Consider the following 18,554-nt stretch of genomic DNA (forward strand, 5'->3'; position numbering starts at 1 on the left):
CAAAAATAAACATTAAAAATTAAAAAATAAAAATAAATAAATAAATAACACATGCTTTGAGGGAGTAAAAAGACATGGCTAAAAATCAGTAGATTTCTTTCCCCCCCCCCCCCCGCCCCACATACAGCCAAGAGACAATATTCAGTCTTTAAAATTTTTTATCCAGTTTTGTGGGACCTTAGACAGTTAATTTTGTTTGTTTGTTTTTACCCTCAAGAGCAGAACGGTGCAGTCATCAGCTGCACAGTTAATGACACTCTTCACCCTGGTCCCGCAAAGTGCTTCTTTTATTCGTTTATGTTCATGTACGTCCTTGTGGGTCCTCGTGTCCTTCATTTTATTTTTTTTTTAATTTTTTTTTTCAACGTTTATTTATTTTTGGGACAGAGAGAGACAGAGCATGAACAGGGGAGGGGCAGAGAGAGAGGGAGACACAGAATCGGAAACAGGCTCCAGGCTCCGAGCCGTCAGCCCAGAGCCCGACGCGGGGCTCGAACTCACGGACCACGAGATCGTGACCTGGCTGAAGTCGGACGCTTAACCGACTGCGCCACCCAGGCGCCCCACGTGTCCTTCATTTTAAATAATCCATTGCCTTTCATTTTTTCCCTCTCTCCCTTCCCTGTTACCCCTACCCCCGTACGCTTGATGTCTGTGCTTTTATTCGTAGGTGTCCTCATTTTGTGCAAATGTATTTATAATTTATATACGTGACTTTATGCTTCAGATCTGTTTCTACACGGGTCACGCTGTGCTACGTTTGAGGTGTTTCTTGTTATCCTTATGGCGTTCCTGCGCTCACCGAGTCCAGACCTTCTCACCACCCGTAATAATTCATCAACATCTCACGCTTAGCTGTTCCCTGGGTGATGGACACAGACGGCCTCCGACCCACAGAAGCACCCAGAGTGTCCCCATACCGACCTACGTGAGGCTTTAGCTCACATACACGCACCTGCGAGCGGGGTTGCTGGGTCATAAGGTAAACCCATACTGGTAATTCCCACCAGCCTGTGCTCCAGAGCGACTGCCCCAGGACACCCTCCGGGTGGATGCTGATTTCTGCCTCGTTGCCTGCTCCAGCCTTCTCATTTTTGGCAATTAATGGACATAAAACGCCAACCGATTGTTGCACCTTTCATTTCTCTGATTGCAAATCAGTTGGGATGTTTTTGTTGATCAGCCGGCCATTTAAGTTTTCTCTTCTGTTTTCCGCTTGCAACCCTTTGCCCGTTTTTAACGGATTCGCTCTTTGCTTTGCAAGAGTTCCTGGTTATTCTCTATATCGGTCCTCGTCTACCTGAGTCATTGAAGGCATTTAGTTTCAGTTATCTGTCAGTTCCTTATCCCTGGTGTCCTTTGCCGGATAGAAATCCATTCTTTGGAGCCCGTACTTTCTGTCCTGGTCTTTGAAACATCTTTGTTCCTGTTGAGACGGGCCACATGGTTGGCAAGGCTAATGCAAAACGAAGTGCAGGGTTCTTGTTTAAAAATTATTAAGAATTTCGAGGGGTGCCTGGGTGGCTCAGTCGGTTAAGCAGTCGACTTCAGCTCAGGTCATGATCTCGCGGTCCGTGAGTTCGGGCCCCGCGTCGGGCTCTGTGCTGACAGCTCGGAGCCTGGAGCCTGTTTCGGATTCTGTGTCTCCCTCTCTCTGACCCTCCCCCGTTCATGCTCTGTCTCTCTCTGTCTCAAAAATAAATAAACGTTAAAAAAATTAAAAAAAAATTATTAAGAATTTCGAGACAGTGACAGCAAATCACACTGAAAGCAAGCATGGGGCCCACTTAAGTGGGGGTCCTATGTGACTGCAGAGGTCACAAGCCTATGAAGCCAATAATAAATAAATAAGTAATAACCATGTGGTTTTTATTATTATGGATTTGTAGTATTTTGAGTATTCCGCCTTTCGTTTTCTTTTCAAAGTTGAACTAGTTAATTGGCACACCATTAAGCACTCATACAAATTTCAGACAGTTTGCATTCAGAAAAAATTCAGGAAACGTTTATTGAGCCCCTCGAAACATCCAACTAGAATAGTGACTGAAATTGCTTCAAATTCATTGATATATGGGGGAAGTTAACATCATTTTTTTTTCTTTTAAATGTTTATTTTTGAGAGAGAGAATGAGTGGGGGAGGGGCAAAGAGAAAGGGGGACAGAGGATCTGAAGCGGGCTCTGCGCTGACAGCAGAGAGCCTGATGTGGGGCTCGAACCCATGAACCGTGACATCAAGACCTGAGCCGAAATCGGACGCTTAACTGACTGAGCCACCCAGGTGCCCCGACATCATTTTTGTGTTAAGCCATCATTGGATGTCAGACAATTTACTCCAGCTCTTTTGCGTCCTTACTTAAAATTTCACATTTTTTCCTTGGTCATCTGAAAACAGATTATATAAACAATTCCCAGATAGCGTAGAGTTGGCTATTTTTCTTGGTGTTTTATTTTCAAATATATTTTCCAATTGATTGTTGCGGGTGTGGAAAAATGCTACAGATTTTTATAACTGGTTCTGGTCTCTGGCCCATATGCTGAGCGTTCTGATTAGTTTCTCAGTCGTATTTCTTCCTCGTCAATTCTTAGGCCACGTGTTTTTTTGTCCTTTTCTCGTTTTGGAAGCAAAGCTATGATCGAATTTATAAAGCGTGGTACACAACTTTCGCCCTTTTTATTTTCTGGAACAACCATAATTAATACTGGTTGCCAGGGGTCGGTGACAGCGGAGGGAGGGGTTGTGCACACCTGTAAGGTGGCAACATGAAGCAGATCTTGGTGGTGATGGAAAGTTCTGGGTCTTGACCGTGATGTGGGTTACGAAATCTACACATCGCTAAAATGGCATAGAGCTATACACGCGCATTGTACCAATGGTGATTTTTTTTTTTTATAGTGTACTAGGATTATGTTCGATGCAACCATCTGGGAGAAGTGAATGGAAGATAGGGGACCCCTCTTATTCTGTGTTCGTAGATTCTGGGTTTTTTCATTTGGCATCCCTTCATCATGGGGCCAATATCTGTATTAACTATATTTTCCTTTTTTCTATATTTGTGATGCTCTGACATTTATGGCCTCCGTGGCCATTTCTGGGGCTAGCCGATTCTTAGAGACAGCAAATGCCTCCCCGTGTGGCCCCCACAGCGTGGCAGGCCCCCATCGTGGGAAACGTAATAAAAATCTTTCAAGGGCATTGACCTCTCGATGTTGGCACTCAGTCACCTCCATAAACTAAAACCTGCACGTACAATTGATACACTTTGTATCATCTGAGCAACTTTCTGTAAATCCATCATTATTTTTTTTTTTAAAAAGGTGTTTTAAAAAGTAAGTGTTGGGCAGCTTTTACATCTTTTGAATTTTTGATTCTGACAGCTGGTGTTCTCATTGTCATCCAGAGTTTTAAGTGCTTTGTGAGTGTTTGCTGTTAACCTTCCATTATTGTGTCTTTTTGTCACTAAGGATTCTCCAGTAACGTTACTGGGTTTCCATTCACGTAGGATTTCTCTGTTAGTTCTGCTTTTGTCCGGTGTCTGACTATCTTTCTTTCTGGAAATGTTTCCAGTTTCCTCGTTGTTTTTCATGTCCTTAATTTTGGGTCTGTCCTGACCTGTATTGTAGTCCGATGTGAATTTTCTTCATCAGTCTGGTTTGGTGTTCTATAAACCACACCAATCTGACCTCTTCTCTTTTCTTCATTCTGGAGAAAATACCACTACCATTTGCTCGATATCCCCTTCCTTCTGCTTGTTTTGTTGTATTTCTCCTTCTGACGGCACTTCTGGCCTCAAAATCTCTTACCGTTTTCTTTCCCAGCTCTTTATCCCTTCCGGCTACGCTTGGAGGGAGAGTTCTCTTAAATGGATCTATCCAGCCCCTCGTGTTCCTTGGCCCCCATCCACCTTACTATTTACCCCATCCACTGTGCTGTTCACCCAGTTCAACTCTTTTTCCTCCACCAATCTCTCTTGACTGTACGATTTCTTATTCATACTTGGTATTACCAATATTTTCCGCTAGCTCTCGGACTGTATTTATTTATTGTGTTTAGTTTCAACCTTTGATGACCCAGCCATTCCAATAATTCAGCTTCAAGTAGTACACAAATTTGTTCAATTCGCTGTCAGTAGCCTCAAGAATATCGTAAACAGGATACAGCTGGGTTTTCTTTCAGTGTGATTAATACGGTCCGGTTGATCCCTTTCCCTTAAAACCCCCTGGCATGACCTACGCGGCCAGAACCACGCAGTGTGCTGACAAGACCAACAGGGGGAGTCTGTTACGTGCCAGGCGCTGTTGTGAGTGCTTTCTGTCCACTGTCTCACGTACCCCTCCCACAATCCTACGGGATTACGAGTAACTGTTTTAATCTCCATTGTACAGATTCGACGCCTGAGGCACAGACGTGGTAAATAACGGAAACAGCAACATACATCTACCCCCTTTTGAATCGCTCACGAGAAGCAGAGCCGGGCGCTTCAACCGGCTAGTAAGGAGCAGGGCTACGTATTCAAATCCATCCTGATCGGAACCCATCGCACGCAGAAATACCCTGGGCTTTTTGGTCAGTTTGGTCTATAGGTTCTCATATACAACTGAAGGCAGCGACATTCTTTGGAACGAGCAGGGAGAAAACTCCACAAACGGGTTGGCAAATAACCCATCTGTTCTGACATTTTGGTCTTTGTCTTCACTCATAACGGGATTCCTGCAAGTTAACCTAAAAACCGGGGGGAAGAAACTGCATTGCGCTTACGTGTATGCTTTTTTTTTTTTTTTTTAAATAATATGTCATTTTGAAAACCTCCTGGCCATAACTGGGCACACAGTCCTTGATGAGCAATCCGGGGGAACCTGACTTCCGCCGCGAACTCCTGACTCTTCTGGGCAGGTCTGTCGCTCAGGCCACTTGGGCTCAGCCGGCAGGTGTCTGTTTCACTGGCCTCTTTTATTCTTTTTTAATCTTTTTTTTTTTATGTTTATTTATTTTTGAGAGAGAGAGAGACAGAGTGCAAGTGGGAGAGGGGCAGAGAGAGAGAGAGGGAGCCACAGAATCCGAAGCAGGCTCCAGGCTCCGGGCTGTCAGCACAGAGCCCGACGTGGGGCTCGAACCCATGAACCGTAAAATCATGACCTGAGCTGAAATCGGACACTTAACCGATTAACACTTAACTGAGCCACCCAGGCACCCCTTACTGGCCTCTTTTAAATGGTGCTAAGGATTCCAGGCTGTTGCCTCTTCTGGGGGCGACTCTATCTCTGACCACACTCAGAACCTTACAGCTGGCCATCCACTCGGCCATTTGTAGCCAGTAACCATCTTTTAAGCTAAACTGCCTGAATGACAAGACTGACCATGTCCCTCCCCTCCCTGTAATTGTTCCCAGGCACTACAGGGGCACCTGGGTAGCTAGGTCGGTTAGGCGGCCGACTTCGGCTCAGATCATGATGTCACGGTTCGTGAGTTCGAGCCCCACATCAGGTTCTGTGCTGACAGCTCAGAGCCTGGAGCCTGCTTCGGATTCTGTGTCTCCCTCTCTCTCTGCCCCTTCCCTGCTTGTCTGTCTCTGTCTCTCTCTCTCTCAAATAATAAACACTAAAAAGAAAATTGTTCCCAGGCACTATGAACAAAGTTAAAAGGTAACTCTCAGAGAAGGACATATTTACTGGATCAATAACTTGGACAAAGGATGTTTTCAGATTATATAGAGAACCCTTATAAATCAGTAATTTTTTAAAAGTCAAAGAAACTAATTTATAATTTGCAAAGGATATAAACAGGCAACTCTTACAGAAGGAAATCCAAGTAACCGATAAATATGCGAAAGTCGTTTGGTCTCACCAGTAAGCCACAATTAGGCCTCATTCTTTTCTACCCATCGAATGGCTACAAAATGATGAGTTTGATATAATTACTGTTAGTGAGAATGTGAAGAAACAGGTCTCTCGATTTGGCCTCTTAAAAGCTATTCTCCCTCCTAACAGCACCTGGACGTGGGAGAATTACCACTCCCCAACCTAATGCAGTCCTGACAGAAAACCAAGGTGTTTTTTCCCGTCACTACAGAGGTTGACGGGGTCCTTGGAAGCCGCTATCACTCTGCCCTCCCACTCTCTGTGACAGGAGGTCAACCCTCTCCCAGGACTCGTGCAGAGAGTGAGTGAGTCAAGGCCCAGATCAAAGCTTGGGCCTCGTTCATCTACTGGTAGTGGGCTAGGGGGCTGTAGAATGGGCACCGACGGCCATGGAGTCTGTCTGGACCTGACTGCTCTAGAGACCAGTTCTGGGCCCAGCAGGCCACTGGCCCCCTTCTCCACCCTGTGAGCTGCCCCGTAGTCGGCCAGTAAACTCCCCTTTCTGCGGAAGCTTGCCAGAGTTGGTGTTTGTGGTTTAACCAAAGACTCCTTCCTAACTGATCTCCCCAGGGACCCAGCAATTCAACGTCTCAGAATCGGCCCCGGGGAAACCTGTGTGAACACGCGATTGCAAGATGGTCGTAGCAGTAAGGCCTCTCGAGGCAAAAAAGTAGACACAAACTATTAGGGGGAGCCACGTGAAAATTCCATCGCATGGGACAAAAACAGTTTAATGTCAGCAACGTCAAGTAGTTCAACCTCTATCGGGAGAAGGTTGTCTGAGCTATGGTACTTTCATATTCTATAATGCTCTGCAACGACTAAGATGAGGTAGATCTGTATTTGTTGCTGTGGGAAACGCACCAAGACATACTATTCCGTGGGGGGGGGAAAGTTGAAGGTGGCTCAGTCGGTTTAGCGTCCGCCTCTCGATTTCAGCTCACGTCATGGTCTCGTGGTTCATGAGTTCGAGCCCCAAGTCAGACTCTGTGCTGACAGTGCAGAGCCTGTTTGGGATTCTCTCTCTTCCTCTCTGTCTGCCCCGCCCCTGCGCAGGCTCTCTCTTTCTCTCAAAATAAATGAATAAACTCGATTTTAAAAAAAGGTTCAAAAAAGGTTCAAAATTAAAAAAAAATAATAAAAAGTTCAAGAACAATAAATATATTTTTCAATTTTATAAAACGAAACAACATCTCTGCAGGCTTACGTACACAAAACTGCAAGGAGAAAGTTCTGGAGAGTTCTAGAAGGATATACATTCATTGCTAAGAGCTATCATCCAGGAAGGGGACTAAGAATTCAAGGAGGGAACAAAAAAATAATGAAGCTCTGTATTATTTCGATTCCTTTACAGGAAGAATAGATTCATATATTATTTAGGAAATACAGTATATGTAAACAAAGTTTTAAAATCAATATACTTGTTTAAAAAATTCTTCAGTGGTATTTATTTCATCATCTGGAGTAGGAGTTGGCACTCTGCGGCCCTGTTTTTGTACGTAAAATTTTATAGGAATACAGCCACCTCGTTCGCTTACGTGTTGTTAACGCTGCTTTCTAGATACAGAGTTCAGCAGTTGCAACAGAGGCTATGTGGCCCACAAACCTGAAATATTCGCTATCTGGTCCTTTAGAGGGAAAACGGCAGACCTCTTATCTACAGCTGTGATTCCTAACCCTGGGCCCACATGAGAATCCCCTGGGGCATCTTTAAAAAATAATAAGACCCAGGTTCTACCCTCGCAAAGAGTGGCTTAACTGGTCAGGGTGGATCTTGGGCATTAGTTGTTTTTAAAGCTTTCCCAGGTGATGCTCTGTGCAGGCAGGCTCCACTGCTCTGATCTTTAGAATTAATTCCCGACTCCTGAGGGTGGCTTAAAAGGCCCTTCGTGACCGGACCTGCCTCTCCGGGCTCACCCTCCCACGCCCACACCCATTTCCGCTGCTCCTTTATACAGAATGCACCAGGCCTGCACTTGTCTGTTTTTCTGCCTGGAATGTCCTTCCTTCCTGTCTGCCTGGCAAATGCTGAATCATCCTTTGCGTCTCAGCGGGAGGATGGTCTCCCCCCAGGAAGCAGTCCAGACTCCTGCTTAGTGTATCACCCTAAACGGCGTGTAATGGTTCACCTGTCTGTCCCCGCTGTGTGGGAGGGGTCATGTTTCCATTAATGGATATCTCAGAGGAGCAGTTCGATGAACATTTGCTGGATTGAATTAAACGTTGAAAAAATTAAATTCGAATGCCCAAAATCCAGCTCCATGAATGAATGTATTTTGAAGTCCTCCGTGTGTCAAGAAAACCAACGACCATTTAAAAAGCCAGATGTATTTATTATAGATAAGCTAGCTGATTCCCCAATCCCTTTCTCTATCACTGAGCATCCCAAATGCTGCAGCCTGAAGTTTAAGGATCTGGAACTAAAAGGGTCAGAGGAGATAAAAACAAGAGAGGTGTCGATACTGAGCCTGACTTTACCCAGATAAGACTCTAAAGGACAAATGTAGAGGTATACCCAATTAATCCGCTTGAGAAGATTAAATTCCACCTTTTTTGTTTTTTTTTCCAGTTGGTGTTCTGCCTTGTAAACTGATTGGATTTATGGCTTTCTGGCCAAGGTTATTTTGTATGCTATGCAAAGTTTCAATTGCATTTGCTTCCTTTCTGATTATGAACTCAAATGGACAATTTGCCCTCTAACTGCTTAATCGGTTTTTGTCAGGAACCAGAGATGCTGGGCCTTTGGTCCCATCCAAATAAAAATACATCGTGATTGTCTCGGGAGGGAGGGATAGAATAAACTAATGATTAATCCCACCTGCTACTTCAAATTGCATGGCAGCCGTGCCACGTTTTCATCTCCCAAAGATGAGAAACAACTCGTTTCAATTCTGCTGGACTGATCGGCAGACAAATTTGCCTTCTCACATGGTGGTGATGCTATGTGGACATCGAAATGCAGAGCTGATTCATTTCTGGGTTTGAACAGAGGAAAGACAGACCCTGGTCAGTGGTCTCATATTTTAAAATATGGCTGCACTTATACGATGAAGCTGAAGGCGGCAGAAGATTCTAGAATGCTAAGCCACAAATAAACCTTGAAAGCAATCATCATCTACCGCTTTAACAGCAAATATTTATTAAGCACCTGCCAGATTGCTGCGTTACGTTGGAGAATTTTAAAAACCAGAATTGAATGGCCCTTGCACTGTGGCTAATGATACAGGGCATACACATAAAATGCTAGCTCTCTGTTGCCAGGATCTCCTTGTTAGAAAGAGATCTGAATGCGCTACCAATCTGACATCCAAAGTTCCTAAAGCAGCTGTTTACAAACACCTTCTGGAAACACCTTTTGTCTGGTCAGCTATTCATCTTGGAGAACAAGAATAGCAGGTGTATTAGTTTCCTGTGACCGCTATTACACATGCCCACAAACTTGGTGGCTTAAAACCACAGATATTTGTTCTCTCACAGCTTGGGAGGCCAGAAGTCCAAAATCAGTATCCCTGGGCAGAATTCAAGATGTCAGCAGGGCCACACTCCTTCCGGAGGCTCCAGGAGAGAACCTCTTCTTTCCCCTTCCAGCTTCTAATGGCTGCTGGCAGCCCTTGGCTTGAGGCCACATCACCCCGATGTCTGCCTCTATGGTCACATCACCTCCTCCTCTGCGCTCTGTCCCCCACCCCTAAGAGCACACGTGAGTGCATTTAGGGCCCATCTGGATAATCTAGGATAATCTCCCCATCTCAAGTGGGCAAGGACCAGTTTCTCACATTCACGGGTCCCAGGAACTAGAATGTCAATGTCCTTGGGGGGCCCGCGTTTCAGCCTGCCCCAGCATGGATGTGTCTGAAACCCAGCTACTCTAGAGATCTCAGTGAAACCCGCCATGTCACCCTTTTTTCTAAGATTTTCTTTGTTTCAGCATCTTTCCTGTCCCTGTCTCTAGCGCCGGTGGAGGGGCTGACCGTGAGTAAAATGCCCTCCGCACCGACAGGCGGGTGAGACGACAGGCCACGTCTGAGAATCCAAATCAAGCGGACGGTCAGTCCCCCCGTGATGACAAGAGAACAGAGGCTCAGCTCGAGCCAGTGACCGGCTAGCCCAGTGAGTGCCTCCCTACAGACTGCCTCCTGGAACTGGGTGTGAACCCGGAGCCTTGCCTTCCGGGAGAGAAGACGAGACACACGGAGGAGATGCGAAATAACCGCTCCAAGAGGGAAAAGATGAAGCCAAAGGGAGTCAGCGGTCAGGGGAAGAAGCCCAGCGACCCCGCCAGCAGGGTGGCCTGAGAAGCGTGACATAGGGACCAGGGAGAAGGGACTTGAAGGGTTAAACACGGCTAAAGCACAAGCAGCTGCTTGTGGACGATTTCAAGGATGTTATGAGATTAGAGAAAACAGGAAATGAAAAGCCCTGCAGACTGCTTGGGAGCCAGAGGCCCCCCTCCCCGACTCTGTCCCTGAGGGATAAAGTGCAGGAACACGCAGACATCACGTGAACCCAGGAGGGTCTCCACATGCCGAGCACGGTTTGGATTCCGTAGAAATAGCTCCCCCCGAAGGGCCATGGTCCGGGTGGATTGAATGAAACGGCCGTGGGTCGGCCCGGTACATGTCAAAGGAAATGAGTTCCAGGACCTACCTGAGACAGCTTGTTTTGTTTGTTTTGTTTTTCATCTCAGAAATAGATGCATGCTTTTTTTTTTTTTTTTTTATTCTGGAGGGTGTGTTTGGGGGCCCATCGCTTTCTGTGTTCGTATCCTGGTGCCGTCCTAATTTCCACCAACTGGGTGACTTATACCCAGAGAAATGTATTGTGCACCGTTCCGGAGACCAGAAGTCTGGAGTCAAGGGGTCAGGAGCGTTGGTTCCTTTTGGAGACTCTGAGGGAGAATCTGTTCCTGCCTCTCTCCTAATTTCTGGCGGTTGCTGGCGATCTTTAGTGTTCCTTGGCTTGTAGATGCGTCCATCACTCCGATCTCTGCCTCTGTCATTCGGCAATGGTCCCTGTGGCTCTCTGTGTGTGAATTTCTCTCTCACAAGGACACCAGCCGTTATCTTAGGGCACTCCCTGACCCAGCATGATCTCGTTCTAAGTTGATCCCATCTACAAAGACCCTATTTCCAAATAGGATCACATTCACAGGTACCAGGGGTTAGGATATCAACAGGTCTTTTTGGAGGACACAGTTCGACCCACAACACTCCCCAAGTGGGTATTCTAATCCAAGCCAAAGATGCTTGTGTGACCTGGCAGGGGACGCCGTGGGCCTGGGGAGCAGCCGTGCGTTCGGGGAAGGTGTGAAAAGTTTACAAAGAGATGGGATCCCATCTCTTTATATGGAGAATCAGACAACCTGCTGGGCCATGGCAGAAGACCTGTGGAAATAGCCAACCAGGTGTCTACTAGGACCAAAGAACCAGAATATGACTTCAATATCTCCTTTTAATAGAGCTCCCATTATGTATTCTGGTCATCTTTTCATTAAATTATACACATGTATAACAAACGCCTATATAAAAGGGCGTAAACCACAGGCCTTCGCTTCCAGGCGCCCTTCCTCCAGAGAAAAGACAGGACAGGACAAGATATTCAGACAAGAGACATGAAATCACTATTCTAGAACATACATAAAGCCAAAAGAAGTCCCCGAGTAGAACAACCCAAAGGGATATATGGATATGTAGACACAGCTCTAAATAAATGAATGCTAAATTAGTAGGCATCACATATTCACTAAATTCTATAAATTCACCATTCCATACTATGGTCCAATATTTAAAACACAGCAAGAAAAACAAGGAGGTATGGGGGGCATAGAACAGAAAGTGGTGACCGAGCTGTGTGGCCAAACCAGTGACAGTGAGCTTCCTGCACATTTGTATGAGTTTCCTACAGCCGCTGTAACACATTACCAGAACTTTGTGGCTTCAAACAACATAAGTGTATTATCTGACAGTTCTGGAGTTTGGAACTGTCCAATATGGGCTTTACGGAGCTTTATGGGTTGAACTGTGTTTCCCCCGGTATTCATTTGTTACTGCCCTAAGCCTCAGTATCTCAGCCTGTGACTATCCTTGGAGATAGGGCCTTTTAAAAAGGTGATTAAGGGCTGCCTGGGTGGCTCAGCTGGTTAAGCATCTGACTCTTGGTCCCAGCTCAAGTCACGAACTCAAGGTTCGTGAGTTCAAGCCCCACGTCAGCCTCTGCACGGTCGGTGTCCATATAAAAGGATATTTGGACCCACGGAGTGACACCAGAGAGAAGGTGTCATCAGCCATCTGCAAGGCAGGAACAGAAGTCTCCGAGGAAACCAACCCTACCGGTACCTTGATCCTGAACTTGCAGCCTCCAGAACTGTGAGAAAATTAATTTCTCTTGCTTAGGCCCCCCAGTTTGTGGTACTTCGTTACAGCAGCCCTCACCAAATAATCTGGGGGTGGCGGGGGGTTGGTTTTTGTGTCTACTTTTGGGAACTTGTCTGACTTAAGTTTTTACCAGTAATTACCGGTAAAATTGACATCCCGATTTTCAGCCAGTCATCACAATTATCAGAATCACACAAGAAGCTTCTTTGAAATTTAGATTCTTAGGTCCAGCTCCTGGAGGCTCAGCTAGCAGTTGGGTAGGGGCTCCAGCAGCGGTGGTAGATGTCTCATAAAGGGCTGTCTACCCCAAGTGAGAATGTGTCTGTATATCATATAGAGAGATTATTATAAGTTATGCCGATACAAAAGATGTGTGGCGCGCTGTATTAATTTGCTCCAGCTGCCATGACAAAATACTACAGATGAGGCAGCTTAAACAATGGAAATGGATTTCCTCACAGTCCTGGAGTCAGAAGTTCAAGATCAAGGTCTCCACAGGGTTGGTTTCTTCTAAGGTCTCTCACCTTGACTTGTAGATGGCTGTCTTCTCCCTAAAATCTTCACTTGGTCCTTCTGGGGGGGGTGTCTGTGTTTTCAACTCCTCTTTACAGAAGGGAAACAGTCAGACGGGATTAGAGCCCACTCTCATCACCTCATTTCACCTCATCTATGGCCTCCTTAAAGACCTACCTCCAGGGGCGCCTGGGTGGCGCAGTCGGTTAAGCGTCCGGCTTCAGCCAGGTCACGATCTCGCGGTCCGTGAGTTCGAGCCCTGCGTCGGGCTCTGGGCTGATGGCTCAGAGCCTGGAGCCTGTTTCCGATTCTGTGTCTCCCTCTCTCTCTGCCCCTCCCCCGTTGATGCTCTGTCTCTCTCTGTCCCAAAAATAAATAAACGTGGAAAAAAAAAAATTAAAAAAAAAAAAAAAAAAAAAAAGACCTACCTCCAAATAGAGTCACATTCTAAAGTTTAGTTACTTACTGAGAGGTGGGCGGAGAGGGGGCAGACAGAGAGGGAGAGAGAGAATCCCAAGCAGGCTCCACGCTATCAGCACAGAGCCCCACGCAGGGCTTGATCTCCCAACCGTGAGATCATGACCTGAGCTGAAATCGAGAGTGGGATGCTTAACCGATTGAGCCACCCAGGTTCCCCTAGAGTCACATTTAAAAACAAAGTACTGGGGTTAGGACTTCACCACATGAATTTGGGGGGTTCAGCCCATAACACACCAAATAATTCCAAATTATTGGAATTCCAATAATTCCAAATAACAATGAAATCAACAATACGCCTTATTATTAATTCCACATACAGCCCATTGACTCTCACTGATGTTTGCCAAACTCTAGTACCTGTAGCCAACCTGTGGTTTCCGTTGACCAATGAGTGTAGTCCGGACATGAATACCGGGTGATATTTTTGTCCACACGAATGAATAATACGGATGTGAAACCAGAACGATTCATGTCAGAACTTCACTCCATTGTCAATGACGTGAGCAATGTTTTTGCTGCATCGGGTGACAGTTTTCAAGTGCTATTTACAACGTAACGGCACAGACATGACACGTTTTTAAGTTGAACGTGCACTTGTGACATTATCTCCATCAATTTCTTAAGCCCAGATGGTCAACAAAAACACTAGAGCAAGCCCTGACTTGACTTCTGGACAAGTCTGCCAACTTCTGGAGTGAATATACTTAAGCCACAGTTGACTAGCCCCCAGCCTGAAGCTCCTGAACGTGAGTTTGGCAGACGATGGGCCTTAGCGTAGCAGCACGTTCCCGCCATACGAGCACAGCAGGTGCAAGCATCTTCAAGAGCGCGGATAATTGTGAAGTGTAGTAAGGTAATCAGGAAGTGGTGAACTTTGAGTACGCGTTACTTTTGTTCTTAACGTAATTCATTTACTTGGCACCTGAAGTGATTCAACCCTTAAAAGTAACCGTGTCTGACAACCGGCTCGAAAATTTCACAAATGGCTCTTGGAAGCCAGTGCAGACTGGGGGTGGGAATCAAAACATTTTTAAAGCTGCTGCCGATTGCCAGAGTTTGGGACACACAGCCTCTCCATGTCACAGGTGAGGAGAGTCTAGTCTGGCACAGTGGGGGGCGCCTGGGTGGTTCAGTGGGTTGAGCGTCCGACTTCAACTCAGGTCATGAGCGCTTGGTTCATGGGTCCCAGTCCGGATCAGGCTTTCTGCTGTCAGCGCAGAGCCTGCTTTAGATCCTCTGTCCCCCTCTCTCTCTGCCCCTCTCCCTCTCCCCCTTCCCTTCCTCTCTCTCAAAAGTAAATAAACCTTGAAAAAAAATAGCAAAGTAACGTCGCTTGGGCGAGACCAAGCACACGGCTGGTTACTGGCCTCCACGGATGAGAGCTCAGATGTCAGGACCGCCAGCTTAGCACAATGTCTGCGGGCCAACGGCCTGTCTCTAAAATGTGCCTCATGTACCCCAAAGTATGATGAGGGAAGGCACAAGTGGAAAGATGCACGTGGTCAGGTAGAGAGAGAAAGGGGAAGGGAGAGGGGAGTGATCACCGTGGAGGTAGGGCATCCCAGACAGGGGACCGTCTCGGAATTAGAAACAGATGCATTTAAGGAGGAAGGCAGATAATGCCCTAGTGCTCGAGGAGAAAGACAACTGAGAGGAAAAAACCGATTAACCCGGAGGAGGAGGCCAGCGATCTCTTCGGGTGCGATGTCTGTATGGGAATGAATGCAGGCAGTGGGTTACAGAGTTTAAAAACAGGACGAGAGCGGGGCCTGGGTGCTCCGGCGGTTAAGCACGCAACTCTTTTTTCTTTTTTAAGTTTATTTATTTATTTTGAGAGACACGGAGAGAGCACGCGCGGGGGCGGGACAGAGAGAGAGAGGTGAGAGAGAATCCCAAGCAGGCTCCGTGCTGTCAGTGCAAGCCCGATGCGAAGCTCGACCCCACGAACCTCGAGATCGTGACCTGAGCCGAAACCAAGGGTCTGTGAAGCGTCCAACTCTTGATTTCGGCTCAGGTCATGACGTGACGGTTCATCCACACCCTTCAATGCATCCTTCCCTCTGCATCCGGCTCTAACGTCAGCCTCTCCCCTGCTCGGACCAGGAACGACTCCGGCTCCCCTCTGCAAGATCAACATCCCTGCCCGAGAGTTTCGTGAACCCTCTCTCCCCCACTTGACTCCTCAGACCCCCGCCCATTTTCCGAGATCCTGACACTGTCATCTCCATGCTTTGGGTTGGGGAGGGACACTTAAAACATTACTATGTGACATTTAGTACGTTCAAAGGGCATAAAGAAAATAAAAAACACCAGTGTTCCCACTGCCCAGCTTGCAGAGTGAACCGTGACCCATTTGAAATCTGACGGGACCCCAGTCGCATCCCCGGCCTCACCGGCTCCCACTCCGAGGCAACGTCCAACTCGATTTGGAGATTATCGTTCTTCCCTATCCCTTTCCACCGCCCTACATACACCTGTCTCCCCGAGCAACACAGCACCTTAACCGGCACGTTCGACACCTTTTCATACCGCATACATTCTACAACTTTCATCCTTTTTCACTATTTTTTTTTTCTTTTCTCTCTCATGGCTTATCTTAGGCAGTGATTGAAAACTCAGGCTTGGGCATCGGATAACGAGGGCTCACATTCTATCTCTACCCCTTACTTTGGGCAAGATACGTTACGTCTCTGTGGCTCGGTTTTCTCATTTATGAGACAGAGGCAACGCCCTGCTCACGGCCGGGGCCGCCCGGACTCAGTAAGACATCCCTCGCCCAGGCTGGGAACCGTCCTCCATGGAAAAGTGCTCTCTAAGTATTGACTCATCATTTTTCCATCCACATGACTGTCAGGAAAACCATGCTGAGAAGGAAGGTCCGAACCACAACCGGTGCCCAGAACTGTCGGGCAAAAGGTCAAAGCCACGACATCCCGTGTTTTCTGTGTGCGTTACAACGAAAATCAGTTAAAACAACCACAGGTAGCATCCGTCTATTAAATTAAGGCGTGGTTATCTATTATCTATCCCATTTATATAAATCATTTGATTCTTTCTTGGGCCATTCACCTTTGGGAGACTTTTTTTTTAAGTTTATTTATTTATGTATGTATGTATGTATGTATGTATGTATGTATTTTTTAGTAATCTCTACACACAACTTGGGGCTCAAACTCACGACCCTGAGATCAAGAGTCTCATGCTCTTTTAACTGAGCCATCGGGCATCCCTCAGGGAAACTTATTTTACCTAAAAAAAAAAAAGATTTTCAATTTGCAGGCCCCTACGGACAGAACATTGTTGGTACATGACCAGAGTGACTTCCAAGGCAGATAAAGTGTTAAACGAGGTTGTGATTAATGATGACGCCATATGCCATCACCTCATCACCAGTAATCTCAGCCAGTCCCTGTGCCTTCGGGATTTTCTTGGCCGGCGGACTTGGCCCGGGTTGGTCAGAATGTTCCCTGTCGATTTCAGCAAGTGTGGGAGCAAAACATAATTCCAAAAGGGGATTTTAAGATGGCCATTGAATTAGCTGGATTGATATTTTTTCCAACGTCTCCTTAGATATCGGGACACACAATCCAGTGTAAAATGCCAATCGCTTCCAATCGGGTGCTATTTTGAATTGCCCAATATTAGATCAAAACATTTGTTTATCTTTATGATGTGTATTTGCTACTGTTTTCCAATACAAAATAAATTAGTCATGCGTTCAAACGGAAATGGAAATTGCCATGGTAGTTTTTCTGGCTTTGGAAAGAGTGAGTTTTTACTTTTCTTCTTGTTAGTGGTTTCCATCAGCATCACAAATGAATCATTCTCCAGGAGAGGTTACCCCATTGAGAAAGAATCTGATTTCCTGCCCCTTTCTGGCGGGAGGGTAATGGGTCCCTTAACTGTGAGAGTAATTTTGGGAAACTAACAGACCATAAATCATGGCGGCCTGAAGTCTGTCCCTATCACAGGCAAAGAAGCTTGGCTATAGTCAAGCTTTTTCCAGCTTGGGCCAGTGCCTTCACCAACACACTCCGCAAAATTTATTGTCAAGTACATAATGGGTCCAACTTGTTCCCTAAATACTGTAATGAAGTAATTCATTATCAAAACCAGACTCAACATCTAGCAAAAGAAATAAAGTTATCTCCTGTGACAGTAAAACGTTACCAACTTCAGTAATGGTGACAGCATAGCATCTTACAACTTCTAAACAATTCTCATCTTACTAAGAAGCTGGTCCTCATGAGATCCCTTCTGGCTAGAATTAAATACCACTTCCTCTATGGCCTTGTGCAATAAAAATTCCTCCTCCCTCCTTGATTCCTGGAACGATCATGTAAATTGAGGCTCGTCCTGTCTTCCCTATTTGGTTCTGTTTTTAATTATCAAGAGGTTTTCTAGATTCCTCCCCGCGCAAACCTCAGATTGCCCTGTGTGTTCACCTACGCAACAGGACAGAAAAACCTACTTACTTCTCAGAGCGTATTCTTTGGGCGCCACTGAATTCAAGTCGGAAAGGAATTCGTCAGTGTCTTGCATGCACTTGAGAGAAATGTTTCCTGCAGGGAGCGCAAAAGGTAATTGCAATTGAAAAGACAGAAAACAAAAGAACAAAGTCAGGACCATCATTGTCCCTTAACCTGTCAGGATAAAACTCCCCTCTTAGACAAGGAGGCTTATATTTATGAAACACTCGTCTATAATATGTTGGGGGGAAATGTGACATTGCTCCGTCCTTAACACGCACAGACAAGTTGTGTGTCCTCAGCCACCTGCAAAGCAGCGGAGATGAGCAAACCATGGAAACCGATTTATACACAACTTGTTATTGTTCACTAAACTCGCACTGTGGATATGGGGGCCGCTGAGCACCTGGCTTCCTTTAGCTACGCAGATTAACATTGCCAGCTAACACGGATATGCTAGATTTTCCCTGGCTAGATGGTCTTGTGTGTTTCTCTGGGTTTAAAAAATTTACCGAGGATGTTAAGTGGCAGTATGTGGTTTTTTTCCAAGAACGATTGTGAACTCAACCTATAAAACACTCGGATAAATCAGAAGCCAGCAAGGGCTTCCTCGTGATGGTCTGGACACCCTATGTGTCTGGGGATGGGTCTGCCGGACTTGAAAGGGATGTGGGAGGGGGAGTGATGAACTGCCCCGCGGAAAGAGACGGCGTTACAGGGGGACGAATAAGTTCCTGCACCCTCATGTGGGGGCTTAGAGCACACATCCTGGGAAGGACATTATGCCCACAGGAGACCAGGGTAACGCTACTCACCTACTTGAAGAACACGTCAAATGCGTGGCCCTGGATTTCTCGTGGT

General features: G+C 46.2%; 1 protein-coding gene across 1 annotated transcript in view; it reads right to left on the minus strand.

The window, feature by feature from the left end:
• LOC115527998 (O-acyltransferase like protein) overlaps nucleotides 1-17,856 on the minus strand; it is a 64,191-nt gene extending 46,335 nt beyond the window's left edge. Inside the window, exon 1 of the mRNA XM_030335801.1 lies at nucleotides 17,700-17,856. Coding sequence (XP_030191661.1) covers nucleotides 17,700-17,856 — 157 coding nt within the window. The remainder of the gene's footprint in view (nucleotides 1-17,699) is intronic.
• Nucleotides 17,857-18,554: the final 698 nt, after the last annotated feature.

Source organism: Lynx canadensis, chromosome D3 (assembly GCF_007474595.2).
Source record: "Lynx canadensis isolate LIC74 chromosome D3, mLynCan4.pri.v2, whole genome shotgun sequence".
In the NCBI taxonomy this organism is placed as follows: Eukaryota; Metazoa; Chordata; class Mammalia; order Carnivora; family Felidae; genus Lynx; species Lynx canadensis.